General features: G+C 41.2%; 1 protein-coding gene and 1 long non-coding RNA gene across 3 annotated transcripts in view; one reads left to right on the top strand and one right to left on the bottom strand.

The window, feature by feature from the left end:
* Window positions 1–1,110: 1,110 nt before the first annotated feature.
* Window positions 1,111–16,208, bottom strand: part of MTAP (methylthioadenosine phosphorylase) — a 56,699-nt gene continuing 41,601 nt past the window's right edge. For both annotated transcript variants that reach the window (XM_073666963.1, XM_073666953.1), the window contains exons 6-8: window positions 14,453–14,692; window positions 7,909–8,031; window positions 1,111–1,430 (exon numbers count right to left, since the gene is read on the bottom strand). In XM_073666963.1, coding sequence (XP_073523064.1) covers window positions 1,392–1,430; window positions 7,909–8,031; window positions 14,453–14,692 — 402 coding nt within the window. In that variant the 3' untranslated portion in view covers window positions 1,111–1,391. The remainder of the gene's footprint in view (window positions 1,431–7,908; window positions 8,032–14,452; window positions 14,693–16,208) is intronic.
* LOC141166027 (uncharacterized) lies at window positions 10,634–13,607 on the top strand. Its single transcript, XR_012251238.1, has 3 exons — window positions 10,634–10,845; window positions 13,153–13,468; window positions 13,551–13,607. It is a non-coding gene; the product is annotated as an uncharacterized lncRNA (long non-coding RNA).

The following is a 16,208-nucleotide window of genomic DNA, read 5'->3' as shown; positions in this document are numbered from 1 at the left end:
TAATAGTATTGGGCAGTGCAGATCCATTGTTTTTCTCATGACGATTTGGCATGAAAAAGACAATTGCAGCATGCTGCAAGTGCATCCGATGATTGGATCACCAGCACCCATACAAGCCTATGGGTGCGTGTGAAACATCGGACTGCACTCGGATGTCATCTGAGTGCAGCCCGACATCCGAGGACACAGAGAATGAAGAAACTAAGTTCTCCACCTTTCCGCACCTGTCAGACAATTCTCTCATGCGAGAGAATCGCAGCACAGTGACAGGACACGCGGATCAGACTCTGACAGAGTTTGATCCAAGTGATATTAGTATAAATCGGCCTAACTCACAGTCTGACGGATGAATTTCGGTATGGCAGATGTGCTGAAGAACACTACCTACTGGAATGACAAGTATCTAGTGGAGGAGGGATGAAATGGTATGGGGCTGTTTTTCAAGGTTTAGGCTTTTCTAGAGAAACAGTTTTGTTAATGCTGCAACATACCATGACACTTTTGACAATTAGGACTCCAATTTTATGGTAATAGTTTGGGGGGGGGGGGCACTTTTCTTTTCTACATAGCATGACTTTACCCAAGTGCGTAGAGAGGTACATAAAGACACTGATTAGTTAGATGTGGAGCCACATTAGTGTTCTGCATACAGCCCAGACCTCAACCCCATGGTTATGGCTCACCTGATTAGGTGAATTCGCCAAGCGCTAGATCGACAACTTGGATCAGAGCTGTTGGTGCAGCGAGCTACAGCTTCACTAGATGAGCTGCATGGAACATGGGTTACCTTTGTACCGCAGAGCCGAGTGTGCGGACAGGCACCTTGGAACAGCAAATAAGTATGTGAACAGGAACCTTGATACAGCAGAGCTGGGTGTGTGGACAGCATCTTCAAACAGAAGAGTCAAGTATGCAGACAGGTACCTTGACACAGCAGAACCAAATATGCAGGCACCCTTGGACAGCAGAGCCAAGTGTATGGACTGGCAGAGAAGAGATCATCCTGAGGCGCACTTTGTGGAAACTGTAACTACTATTATCAGTATTAAATGTAATCCTGGCTACAAAATATAACCAGGACCAAGAATTTAGCACATTTCATAAAAATGATTGCATTTCAGTCTCAGATTCATTTATTTCAGTTTTACATTTCAGGTTCTCAAACTTAACAGACATGCTAGTAAGGCTAGGTAAGGTCAAATAATTGTATTACAACATAAGTATCGTATATAGAAGCTAGGTCATGGTATTTACTAGAACATACAAAGTGATCATATATCCTGGCAGGACACAAGTCGGCTCTGCATCATTCTTCATTTATACAAGCGCTTGGTTCCCTTTTGGTCACTGGAATGACGCCATTATCATTAATTCCTTGCTTCAGATATTGATCAATGTCTCGGCAACATGACAGAAAGTTCAACTGTACACTAAAAAAAACAAAAAAAAAACCATGGTTACAAAAATTGCCCACACGTGGCACAGCGATGAATAATTAATTATAAAATAAACTGGAATATTTCAAAATGTCCCACAAAACGCTCCACACTCATTGAATCAGTATACAATTTTATGTATTTTATTTTTTGTTAACATATATAACAAACGCCTCAGCGCCTGAGACATACAGTACAGACCAAAAGTTTGGACACACCTCATTTAAAGATTTTTCTGTATTTTCTGTACATTCACACTGAAGGCATCAAAACTATGAATTAACACATGTGGAATTATATACTTAACAAAAAAGTGTGAAACAACTGAAAATATGTCTTATATTCTAGGTTCTTCAAAGTAGCCACCTTTTGCTTTGATGACTGCTTTGCACATTCTTGGCATTCTCTTGATGAGCTTCAAGAGGTAGTCACCGGAAATGGTTTTCACTTCACAGTGTGCCCTGTAAGGTTTAATAAGTGGGATTTCTTGCCTTATAAATGGAGTTGGGACCATCAGTTGTGTTGTGCAGAAGTCTGGTGGATACACAGCTGATAGTCCTACTGAATAGACTGTTAGAATTTGTATTATGGCAAGAAAAAAGCAGCTAAGTAAAGAAAAACGAGTGGCCATCATTACTTTAAGAAATGAAGGTCAGTCAGTCCAAAAAATTGGGCAAACTTTGAATGTGTCCCTAAGTGCAGTTGCAAAAACCATCAAGCGCTACAAAGAAACTGGCTCACATTAGGACCGCCCCAGGAATGGAAGACCAAGAGTCACCTCTGCTTCTGAGGATAAGTTTATCCGAGTCACCAGCCTCAGAAATCGCAGGTTAACAGCAGCTCAGATTAGAGACCATGTCAATGCCACACAGAGTTCTAGCAGCAGACACATCTCTACAACAACTGTTAAGAGGAGACTTTGTGCAGCAGGCCTTCATGGTAAAATAGCTGCTAGGAAACCACTGCTAAGGACAGGCAACAAGCAGAAGAGACTTGTTTGGGCTAAAGAACACAAGGAATGGACATTAGACCAGTGGAAATCTGTGCTTTGGTCTGATGAGTCCAAATTTGAGATCTTTGGTTCCAACCACCGTGTCTTTGTGCGACGCAGAAAAGGTGAACGGATGGACTCTACATGTCTGGTTCCCACCGTGAAGCATGGAGGAGGAGGTGTGATGGTGTGCGGGTGGGTTTGCTGGTGACACTGTTGGGGATTTATTCAAAATTGAAGGCATACTGAACCAGCATGGCTACCACAGCATCTTGCAGCGGCATGCTATTCCATCCGATTTGCGTTTAGTTGGACCATCATTTATTTTTCAACAGGACAATGACCCCAAACACACCTCCAGGCTGTGTAAAGGCTATCTGACCAAGAAGGAGAGTGATGGGGGGCTATGCCAGATGACCTGGCCTCCACAGTCACCAGACCGGAACCCAATCGAGATGGTTTGGGGTGAGCTGGACCGCAGAGTGAAGGCAAAAGGGCCAACAAGTGCTAAGCATCGCTGGGAACTCCTTCAAGATTGTTGGAAGACCATTTCCGGTGACTACCTCTTGAAGCTCATCAAGAGAATGGCAAGAGTGTGCAAAGCAGTCATCAAAGCAAAAGGTGGCTACTTTGAAGAACCTAGAATATAAGACATATTTTCAGTTGTTTCACACTTTTTTGTTAAGTATATAATTCCACATGTGTTAATTCATAGTTTTGATGCCTTCAGTGTGAATGTACAATTTTCATAGTCATGAAGATACAGAAAAATCTTTAAATGAGAAGGTGTGTCCAAACTTTTGGTCGGTACTGTATTACACCTCCTTAAAAATTGAAGCTGTACATATTTCATAATGCGCCACTCACAGCACACACATTTCCTCTGGCTGGTAATAGAATAATAAAGAAAAGTTCCTTCATGCCCGGTGTGGCCACTGGCAGGCTGTACAGGAGAAGGTAAGACAGCACAAGCAGCTTTCTTCTCTCTTAGGGCTCATTCACATGAAATTTTTATTGGACGTGCGCCATTGTTTGGCAACAGAGCCCTCCTCCGATTGAAAACAGACGTGTATATATCAATCTGGTTTGCAGATCAAGTTATATATATATTGTCATCCTCTGCTAGAACACATAACCATTGATGGCAGACGTGAGGAGGTCGTGTTACATAGTAGAGAATGACAGTCCATGTACGGCTGCTATTGATCCCGATGAATACGAGCAGCAGAAACGCGTCTTAAACACTTGCAGCAGCTGCAGGGCAGAGAAGGCTTTGATATTAGGAAGGAGGTAGTGCTGCTATGAATTGTCTGTAAAAAGGAGGGCATTATAGGCCAATTCCTATCATATACATACAATATCAATCTCTTCATTAACCCCTGCTGAACTCTGCAGACCCATAGAAAATGAATGGAGCAGAGGCTGTGCATGCGCACCTCTGCTCCATTCAAGGCAGGGCTAATTTCCAGATTCTAAAGCCCCTAATTTCAGGATAACAGGGGTTTGCAGAGGTTAGACCCTCAGCAATCAGCACGTTATTCCCTATCTTTTTGGGAATAAACCTTTTAGGGAATGAGGAGATGCACTACCAAGACAAGTTATCAGACTTGGTTTTTGTTTGCTTTTTACAAACTCAGTTTATTGCGGATCGAATTACACTGTAGAAATATACGGATGGACAATACAGAGATGTATACATGCACTACTTATGAAAGGAATGCAAAAGCCATGCCACCACGTCACGGTGACCCTATTCGGGACGGTCCTAACTCGAATATTTAAAACCTTACCGTTTGTCAAGTGACATGCATGTGGATAGGGGTTGAGAGGGACCGAGCCCGGGTAGTAGCCATGGGGAATAAGATGAATAGTATTCTCAGCTCAAGGGAAAGACAGGCCACACCTTTATATGCACAGGGTGCAAACTAAGAAAAAAACTAAAGAAATGAACTGGGAAATAAATTAGTGTGCATGCAGCATGTAAGTGCATGTTCATACATGTTCACTAAACAGAAAAAAAACAAATACAGAAACAACTTATGTATACTGGGTGTGAGAGCAATCTGCACCTCTACTGCTGCTGCAGGACATCATCTCCCAACATGCATTGTCCTAGGCTCCACTACAGGACATGTTGGTTTCATGGCTTCAGTGGAGCTTCAGCTTTCCCAAGTACCACTTTCTCTCCCCTACTTCTGTGAAACAACCGCTGCCATTACTCTGTGCTGTTAGACTGCGGGGTGTGGTGGTTTATGCGTGCAGCTTTCCGATATTAGTATTAAACTGTACTTCCCCTAATTTATGTTTAAAAGTGAAAAATGAAACTAAATAATAATGTTTTGGATTTCTTGTCTACGCGGTATGATCCAAGACTCCCTCCAAGGCATTATATGACGCTCCTGCAGTCTTCAGGTCTCTACCTGCAACAGTGGCTGGAAAGACTGGAGGAGTGCCTAAATTAGGGGCTGGAGCAAAGCCAGTATGAGTGGAATGGAGGATTAGACACAGGAATAGATACAGAAAAATACACAAAGTGCCGGTATACTAATACCAGAAGACGAAAGCTTGTACAAGGATTGAGTGCAGATAAGTCCCATGCTGAATACCAGAAGCTTCACTAACCAGACTGAGCGAGAAACTGGAAATAAAACATATTCCCTTGACACACTGTATGAAGTCCTATTTCGCACATTACTTGGATGCGCTCTGCTCTCCTTCAATGTGATGTCCGCTTGCTTTTGTTGCGCTTTGTTCACACATCAGTGGCACTCCCCATCATTATCGGTTTGCTGTGCTCACTTTTTATGGATCACGACATGCTGGGACTCCACCTATTTTTTTTTTTTTGTGCAATTTAAAGGGGTTGTCCCCTTTCAAAAGACTTGACTGCTACTTTATTTTTCTGTAAAAAAACAAAAGCAGCACTTGACTTACCCTTTCCAGGTCTGTAAACTGCAGCCCCGGTCTCTGCTTGGCTCTACGTCCCGTCGACAGAACTGCAGCCAATTACTAAACTCAATCGAGAATCATGCGGTCTACATTAGCAAGCTACTGAGCTTAGTGACTGGCTGTAGCGCTGTCGAGATGACGCCACGATCACCAAAGCAGCGCTTGAGAAGCAGCACTGGCTCGTGGGAGGGTTCATAAAGTGCGAATTGGTTTTCTCCAACAAAGATTTGTGAGGGGACAACCCCATTTTATACTGCTCACAACTCCTACCCTGCTCGTGGCAGGGCTGCATAGAAGTGCAAAGATGTCTAACCACTTAGCCAGTCAAATCGTAACTATGGTACCTAAGTAGTAAAACAGCTAGCTCAGACTTGTAGTTAGAGGTGGCTGACAGCTGTATAACACAGCGAGAACGCACTACATATAGAGCAGGCTTGTCTTCCTCTTCTTTGAACATGGTGTAGGCAGGAACAAAAAATTGCTCTTCTGTAAAACTGGTTTTATGCATTGCTGAAACATTGACAGACCAACGCTGGGTCTTCTGACCTGAGCTATTGGCTCCAATATGCCTATAAAGCTGTTCGCTCAGATCAGGACACCCAGTGGTCAGGTTGGGTCTTACATGAAACATGGACCATGCTTGAATTGGATGTGTAAAGTAGCTAAAAACACAACTACGCCATTTTTTTTTTGGCTTTCACTGTACAGTAAAAATGACTTTCAATATGATTCTTCAGGTCAATACAATGCAAGTGATTCCTTAACTGTTTTTACATTTTTTTATTTTAATGGTTAAAAACAAAAAGTACAAAAAAAAAAAAAAACACAACAAAAATATTTGGGTCAACATTTTCTGTCGAAGCTAAAGGGGGGCTTGTTTTTGGTGAGCGGACTTTTTATGCATTTTTTGGGTACATACAATGTTTCAACTGCTTTTTATTGCATTGCTTGTGGGATGTGTGGTAATTGAAAACTGGAAATTCTGGGGTTTCGATATTTTCTAATTACTGAATGGGTTAAATTAACATTTTGATATATCACACTTCGACAGACACATCAAAGCCAATACATAATTTTTCACAATTTCTTAATTACTAAAAGGGAATTTTTCAGTAACCTCAACCCCCCCCCTGCTCCCAAAGCCACGAATAGATCTTCTATCTGTTGCTGCATTCCTAAGGGATTAGCAATTTCATTCATATATACAGTGAATATAATAAGTCTACACACCCCTGCCAGGTTATTGTCATGTAAAATAAATCATATTAAGTAGAATCATTTTGCCACCTTTAACCCACAATCTACACAAATTCATTGAGACACAGGTGTCGATTGAAACAGAATTCTAAGACCTGTAGGCCACCCATGCAGTATGGGGTTGGGGGGTAAGAGGGTTGATCTCTCTGGACAAACACCCTTTAATGGAATGAAAAGGAGGCAATTTGAATTTATGTACATTTTAATTTTTGCATTTATTTATTTATTGTTTTTATTAAATTTCTTTAGGGAACTTGAAATCGATCTTCTGATGTTATTGCAGTGTATAGAACAAACAATTATTGTATTATATAGCCCAAATCACGATTTTCTGTGAAGCCCAATCTTCAGCATTTGGGTATTCAACATGGAGTGGCCCCAAGACAGAGCAATAAGTGCTACTGTCAGAGATTGACAGCTGCATTTAAGGGGTTACCGGCAGCTTAGAGCCAATCACTGCTGTTATGGGCAGATGCCAGCTGTATAAACCTGCATCCAGCGTGTAACATATATGTACTTCCCATGTCAGGAAGGGGGGGGTAAAAGGTCTTGCGTTCTAGGTGGTGCTACCTCTTCGCTGCCCTGGATGCTGCTCTCCATAAGACAATGCACCGTAATTTAGGATTTCTAAGAATATTGGAAGTCACCAGTACCTACAGGCTCAGTACACTTATTCAGCGATGGGACTGCACGCCGACTCCTAAAATTACATTTTTAGTAGGGGTTCCATATTCCTTCAAGTAGTCCTCTGGATCACAGCTCCAGACAATGCACTGGCCCCCCATATTCTCTCTCTATCCACAATGCCGCAAGAACGCCTTCAATAAAGAGAAAACGATAACACTTAGGAAGGTCCGGCTTAAGTGTTCTGCGCCCATCTAACACTCATTGTCTCTGATAATTGTCTTCTACCTGCACCATCAATGTTATGACTGATCAGGGAATAAAACTTAATAATTCATAGGCTAGATCATCAATATGAGATGGGTAGAGATTGGATACTGCAGTACTCGGCAGTGGCCTCTACACCATGTATAGGACTTAGGTGTTCTCTTCTGCAGCAGATAACAGGTGATCAGTGAGGGTACTGGGTGACAGACCCCTACAAATCTCACATTGATGACATACCCCTTCAAATCTAAGGCAAAATTACTACTTATTGTTGGAGCACTAATGTGAATGAGGTCTAAAAACAGCAGCCTGCCTATGATTACTAAAAGGTAGAACGTTTGTAGCAAACCACACTACAGTAAAAGTAAAGTGACAAACCAGTACCTTCATGTTCTGAATTGTGTCTGTCCAGTCCATGGCCGCTATCTGAGGTATGGCAGACAGTAGTATACTCGTCGCTTTATTGGAATTTTCTTTTAATGTTTTCAGCACCTTGTCTACAGAGACCTTAGAAAAGTAAAAAAGTGGTATAAATATCATTGGAAGGAGCAAAGACTAACTATTTTAAAGTTATCATCTGTGTATACAGAAGTGTCATCAGTCCTTGTAATCCTGCCTCTGATAAGAAATTGCTGTAAACTCTTTTTGGTAGGAAAGGACATACAAGTCTAAAATAGCACCAGTGGGAAAATGGCAAGATTATCATTATTTTTTTTTTTAATAAAAGGTTGTGATATGAAAAAAATATACCATAAATTTTAACAAAATACATCCAACACAAAAACCTGTTTTAAACAAGTCATTTTCTGATGAAATATTCCTTTTCTTTTAAAATATGAAACACATCAGATAGTGGTCAACTAAGAGCTCTTGGCCGAGCTCCCTCATACACATGTAACATACAGTACTTTTCATCATTTTTGCCTCCCCATATTTTGGCAAATGGCTTAGTTCTTTTTAAGTTTCATCTGGCATAGTAATTTTTGTCTTTAGAGGTCACAAATATGGCACTGCGGTAGTAGCGTGCGGGGTGCTGTCTCCAAAAGCACAGGCTGAGCAAAATGGACCCGAGTCATCAAAACTTTCTCTACAGAATTCTGGCTTAAAAGTCGTAAAATTTAGGCACAATTCGGGGGGACAAAATCTTCGCTAGCGAGAGCCTTATATTTTGGCTTCAGAAGAGGTTCTTCTTTGTGGTGTCTCCTTAAAGTCTGGATAGACAGGAAAGTTGACTCCATTATATACAATACTTTTACGCTCTCTCATTTCCCTAAGGATAACACCCCGATCAGATGAAAAACAAGCAAACATTACTGAATAAATTAATTCAACCCTTGCTCTCTAGGAAGCCCAAAATACATCAATTACAATGTCTAAATCTCCCAATCAAACATTTTGTTCTTTAACCGTGAATTTTCTTCTAATATTCTGGCCAAATCACTTCTAGACCTCTGATTTGCCTTCCATCTCTTCAAAATTTCTCAACCTCCAGCCCAGAGAACATCGAGCCTGGAAGAGACAGTGACTTGTGTAAGGGCCTTCCACAAACTGAAGAATTTTTCTGCGCAGATCTTATCCTGTGAGGTCCTTAAAATGTCACAATCTTAACACATTCTGCTTTACTTACCAGAGTTCAATGAGGAGATATCTGAGGCACCCTCCTGATTAGTTTTTTACTTTGTTTTGGTGAAATGTTTAACCTATATTGAGTAGCTGGGTTTATTAACCTCAACCTTAATTGTTACAGATGGACAAAAAACAACATCACAACAAAAACACCACCACCACCCAACTATCTGTAAAAGTAAAAAAACACAGATTTTATAAATTTGATAGGATTTCCCATATGGAGACAAGATATGAGAGCGATAGGTTAAACAAGAATTATATTTAGGTTTAAATCAGGTGTCAGCCAACAAAGGGCAAATAATAAAAGACGCTTAAATCCAGTCAGGTGAAATAGTGCTGATATATGAATATACACAGGGTCACAAGTTTGCGCTGAAAGTCCTTAGGATTTCATATCAGCCATCATCTGGCTTTAGTCCTCACCTCAGACTGACAGAAGGTGGCTCCAGGCTCATGAATCACAGCCACTGTGCTATAATGAGCGCTCAAAAGGAAACCCTCAGTGTAACACAGTTAAACAAGGAAAACCTCAGCAGGGGTTCTTAAGTTCACCCAGCCAGGTAACAGGCAGCCGAGCATAGCCACTTGAACATTCTGGACATCAGCTGTAGAAGGCAGGATGGTTGAGGAAGAAGCAACAATCAGCACGTCCTACGGCATATCGAGACAGGCGCCTCTTACTCCAACACACCCTCTGATCAAGACTGGCATGAACAACCGGTCTTGATGAATCAGGGCCTGTCTTTAAATGTGTGGCTTTGCCATCATGACCATGTCACAGACAGGAACTGAAGGTTTTTTGCTACCATGCTGTGTGCGGCCGTGTCTGCTGAATGAAATCATGTAGCGTGCCTTATGCAGTCTGTACCCGCCAGAAAAGATCTGCAAACTACAAGCCTCAACGGGAGACGAGACGTACCGGGAGAGGTAAGAGCTGTCCGTGTGGCCTTGGGGCCATCATACTGTGTGTCTGGACGGTTATAGGACATACTGCATACAGAAGACTTGTGGGGCCATCATACTGTGTATGGCGGCTGCAGGATTATCATATTGTATTTAGAGGGCATCACACTGTATACAGGGGGCTATGTGCCCATTTCTTTTACTCATATAGCGCCATTAACTCCACAGTGTTTTACAGACATCATTTATGTCCCAATTAGGGAATCTAGATTGTAAACCTCATCAGTATGTCTATGGAGTGTGGGAGGAAACCGGAGAACCCGGAGGAAACCCAGGCAAACACGGGGAGAACAAACTCCTTGCAGATGTTGTCCTTGGTGGGATTTGAATCCAGGACCCCAGCACTGGAATGCTGCAGTGCTAACCACTGAGCCCTATAACACTATATATAGGGGCTGTGGGGTCGCGGTGCACTAGACATCAAAATGGGAAACCATTTATTTGTATGAAACAGCGATGTAGGAGCTATGTAGAGAGACCTTTGGTCGCATTACCTCTGTCACAGAAAGTCACTGTGTAGCCTCAGCCTAAGTTGAAGTTTAACAAGGTGGCTCATATCCTAATGGATTATTTCTAAGTGGCTCTAGGACCCCTTTTTACTTTGAGACCTCAGATCTAATATATGGCACTGCTATGATGTGGGAAGAAGAAAGTCCCTATCTTCCTTTAGATGTCTCATAATTGGAATGGAACTGAAAGCAATGGGAGAGGTTGGTGCTTCCAGATAAGGTAAGCAGTTTCCTATAAAACAGCAGGTATCTCTGGGTAGGTGTAAGTACTACTAAAAAGCAAGCAGACACAAGCACTTTACAGAACTAAATATGTTGGATATGGGAAAGAAGTGCATGGGCTCAATACACGTACAAAATACAGTAGACAAAGATTATAATTTTAACAATGTTTTTCACAATTTTTTTTTTTACTATTGGGCCATTTGCTGCTCACACAATTTCTCAGAACTCTGATTTTGGAGGGTTTTACCAAACAGAAAAATACCTATTCTACAGATGAGTGAATACATTTCTAGGATGTCAACTGGCACAAAGTTTACACTTTTTTTGGGCAGAAGTTTGGAACAGCTTGCTTTTTTGTGCCATTTTTGAAATTTTGGTTGGGAAACATGGTTAGCCAGGCCAAACGCTGTATGCTATATATATGGATTGTGTGTGACTTTGAAAGTGTCACAATTCTCACTCCAGTAGAGGGATGGCATAAGTAATGGTATCAAACATGATGCAACACTGATACATTTTGTGCAGATATTGGCAAGGCAGCCTACAGAAAAACTTACATCCCTTCTTCTGCTGTATATCGAGATGCCTGCAGCACTGCCAACATCTAGATCTGGATGTTACCTAGGTCTCATTCTTAGGTCTGTGAATCACAGTGTTCTACATGGGTTTTTTATCAAGACCAAAGTCAGCGCAGCCGTCTACCAGGAAATTTTAGAGCACTTCATGCTTCACTCTGCTGACAAGCTTTTTGGAGATGGAAATTTCATTCTCCAGCAGGACTTGGCACCTGTCCACACTGCCAAAAGTACCAATACCTGGTTTAAAAACAAGACTATCACTGTGCTTGATTGGCCAGCAAACTCGCCTGACCTTAACCCCATAGAGAATCTATGGGGTATTGTCAAGAGGAAGATGGGAGACACCAGACCCAACAATGCAGACGAGCTGAAGGCTACTATCAAAGCAACCTGGGCTTCCATAACACCTCAGCAGTGCCACAGGCTGATCACCTCCATGCCACGCTGTATTGATGGAAAAGGAGCCCCGACCAAGTATTGAGTGCATTTAGTGAACATACATATCAGTACGATAACATTTCGGATTTTAAAAACATTTTTCAAGCTGTTGTTATAAAGTATTCTAATTTATGGAGACAATGACTTTTGTATTTTCATTGGCTGTAATCCATAATCATCATTAACAGAAATAAACAGAAATAAACACTTGAAATAGATCACTCTGATTGTAATGACTCTGTATAATATATGAGTTTCACTTTTTGTATTGAAGAACTGAAATAAATTAACTTTTCAATGATATTCTAATTCACTGAAAATAACCTCGGCACTCAATGGATATGAAAGAATAGGATTTTTTTATTTTAATTTATGCAGTCCAAAAGAAAAATAAACGTTTCGGTCACAATTGACCTTCATCAGTATTGCTGCAAAATACAAGTGATGCAGTACAAAAATTAAATTATTACAAGATCATACATTTGAACAATAACAAACTGAACTTAATGGGATAGGATGGGAAAAGGGGGGGGGGAAAGGGAAGAAGGTATAGGGTGCTGCCTAAAGTCGTGGAGGCAAAGCAACAAGCAACTAGGGAGGACATACCAGACTGCCAATGCTAGTGTGCGTGGCTGAACGGCCTGGACAGTAAGTCTCTAAGGCAGCCTAGAAGTATACAAATGCCAAGGTGAGAAACATTGGACTGGCTGTGCAACAAAGTATGGATAGTTCATTTGCGGTCTCTCTCATTAAATGCCCCTGTGGCATGATTTACATTGGCGAAACCACACAATCGGTAAAGGACCGTATCTCTAAACACAAATCCACCATAAGATGTAAAAACATGCTACTACCCATTCCCCACCATTTTATCACAAAAGGACACAATATATCACAATTAAAGTTCCAAGTCCTGGAACAAGTACCACCACCACGCAGAGGTGGCGATCGAATTAAAGTCCTCAAACAAAGAGAAGCTTTCTGGATCCACGAGTTGGAATCCAGAACCCCTAAAGGCCTCAATAGAGAATACGATTTATCAGCCTTTATACAAAAAGACTGCTTCTTTTCTTTTTTCACACATAATTTTGTTCTCATCTGTCCAGGCGGTATAGTCACAGGGTGGGAATACCCTAATATACTGCTCCATGGTTTTACTCTCATATAATGTTCCACAACTACTGGATGATTCTTATATTATCATAGATTAACATTATTGTACTATATTTTGTAATATGTATCAGGGTTGATGTGCATTTTTTCATTCTTTTTTTTTTCCTTTATAGAGATCCCTGCCCTCTGTTCCTGCCCTCCTATCCAGTCCCCTCCTCTGTTTCCACGGGGGCAGCGCACGCTCAGATCACCTGGCTCTCGTAGATAGTTACTTCCTCTTGCGTGGAACGCAAGCTCCTGGACCGCACGCATCATTCCTATCGTCACATCCGGTGACGTCATTTCCGTTTCCGCGCCAGCGCGCTCTGCAGCGTATTATTCAATTAGTTGTGCTCCCTATATATACTAGCGCCCTCCACACCACATGGCAGCGCTCTCTACCAGCGGGGGATACCGCGTAGCCCAAGCCATATTCAAGTCACCATTCAGGTATAGTACTCCCTGCTTCCCTTCCATACTTTGTTGCACAGCCAGTCCAATGTTTCTCACCTTGGCATTTGTATACTTCTAGGCTGCCTTAGAGACTTACTGTCCAGGCCGTTCAGCCACGCACACTAGCATTGGCAGTCTGGTATGTCCTCCCTAGTTGCTTGTTGCTTTGCCTCCACGACTTTAGGCAGCACCCTATACCTTCTTCCCTTTCCCCCCCCCCTTTTCCCATCCTATCCCATTAAGTTCAGTTTGTTATTGTTCAAATGTATGATCTTGTAATAATTTAATTTTTGTACTGCATCACTTGTATTTTGCAGCAATACTGATGGTCAATTGTGACCGAAACGTTTATTTTTCTTTTGGACTGCATAAATTAAAATAAAAAAATCCTATTCTTTCATATCCATTGAGTGCCGAGGTTATTTTCAGTACAGTATGGGTTCGGCCCCTACTCGTGCACCACTTTAAACAGCTGTGCAGTGTCTTTTTGATATTCTAATTCAGTGAGATGCACCTGTATGTGCTCATTCATTTTTATCCCTTTTTATACACACACACACACACACACACACACACACACACACACACACACACACACACACACACACACTTTAATAAAGTCTATACATTCTAGTGTTCTTAAATCATTAATTAAAAATGCACAAATTGAGGTCTGTTTGTTTCAAAAAAAGCTTTCCATCTGCTGTTCTCTTTGGAGCAACAACCTGACGATGGGGAACAGATTTCCCAGAAACACGTAGGTTTGTGGACACTGCAGGACTCAGTAGCTAACAATTGTGATGTCACACGCTACTACATCATCCATCCTAGTGTTTTAGTATATTTAAAACTTTTTTTGTTTTTGATGATTTATCATACGCTTCTGTGAACTTGGCCGCAACATTTTATCTTGATATATCTTGGCCTAATATAAAAGTATTACAAAAAAAAATACTAAAACTCCTATTTCTTTGTACTTACAGCCTGTTCATGCTCTTTCCAGCAGTCAAAGTCCGTTGCCATCGCAAGACTTGCATAACAGAGGCCAGCTTCTTTAGCCAGAACAACCTCCGGAACCGTCGTCATATTAATAACATCAGCACCCCAGAGACGAAACATGATACTTTCAGCTTTGGAACTGAAACGTGGGCCTTCTATGGTGATCATTGTACCTTTAGAGTGGCATTTCACACCAAGCTTCTTGGCAATATCTATTAAAACCTGCAACATAAAATAAAGCCCTCTTTAAATCAATCTTCTAAAAAAGTATATAAATAATGCCAAGGGTTGGTACGCCTTGTGTACAACCTACATTTTATATGTATACCATTCACAGATTCCCTTTAAGTTACATATTAATCCCATAGCTGCATTGGATACCACAATACCACAAATAGACCTTTTACAAATTTGGAATCCATCCAGAATATATGTTCTAGGAGAGCGCTACAGGGAGAGACCTGGCAGTCGGTGGCAGCCACAGGGGAGTCGTGGATTGGGTAGCATGTATCAGCTGTCATGTTCTGTTAGGGTACGCTCATACTAGTGCTTAGTGAAATGTATTTGTTATGGTGGCATAACACCTTTAAAGTGAAAAAACCTGAGTAGTCATTCAAACTTATGCTTCCCATAAATGTATGATTTTACGTATGAAGAAAAAAATAAATAAAATCTGGTCCTTAGCAGGTTAAATACCCTGCTGCTATTTAACAAAAAACTATGCCAAAATGTAGGAACAGAGTTGGAAAACTAAGTACATCCTTAATGCATCCATAATAATTAAAAGGGTAAGTAGCAGCTACAACGCAACTGCCCTGATTGACAGTGGGACCACATGTATAAAAGCATAAGTTTTGGCACTTTGCTGACCTGGATCATTCAAGTACGTGTTAAAGATGACCTTTCACTGTACTTTATAAATTTGCACAGAGCAACTTCTCCAGTTGGTGCTGCTCTGCTGATTCTGGGATAGTTCTCCTTTCTGCTCTGTGCCCCTCCATTCCAAAGTTATACCCCCCTGCGATAAACGTGCAAATTTTCTCTTCAACCAATGGGGCATATACCACCCTCACTGTGGGCACACCGTATACTTTGTTTAATGCTTGCCAATCAAAACATGGCTATGCCCACGGGGCAGCTGTGGTATACGCCCACTTGTCTGAAGGGAAAATTTGCACCAATATTACAATGGGGCATTACTCTGGAACAGTGGGGCACAGAAGAAAGAGGAGGAAAAAATATTAGATTTTATAATCAGTGTATTTGCACCAATTGGAGGAGGTACTCAAATAAAAAAAATCCAGTGAAAGGTCCTCTTTAACTCAATGCCAAAGAGGAAATACATCAGAAATTATCTACAGTCATGGCCGAAAGTATTGGCACTCTTGAAATTGTTCCAGAAAATTATTGCAATTACACTTGTTTTGTCAATAAGTCAATATAGAAGTCGTATCATATACGACATATGGACGTAGGTCGTATTATAAGTCAATACGACCACGCGTTTTAGAATTTGCAATGATCATTTCCATAACTTGAATTATGATATCATCAAGAGCTTGCTTTCGCGAAGCGTCCATCCAAAGCCTAGGAGGTTGTCCATCTGAGGCAGAATACAGATGTTTGCCAGTGATAAACTTTTGTTATACATGTTTATTTCCTTTTTGTGTATTGGACCAACATAAAAAACTGGAAAAAAGGCAAATTAGACATAATTTCACACACAGCCCCAAAAATG

This window comes from Phyllobates terribilis, unplaced genomic scaffold, assembly GCF_046119375.1.
Source record: "Phyllobates terribilis strain yellow unplaced genomic scaffold, ASM4611937v1 Scaffold_1__5_contigs__length_1240528914, whole genome shotgun sequence".
Lineage (NCBI taxonomy): Eukaryota > Metazoa > Chordata > Amphibia > Anura > Dendrobatidae > Phyllobates > Phyllobates terribilis.
This window is presented reverse-complemented; position numbering and strand designations above follow the sequence as displayed.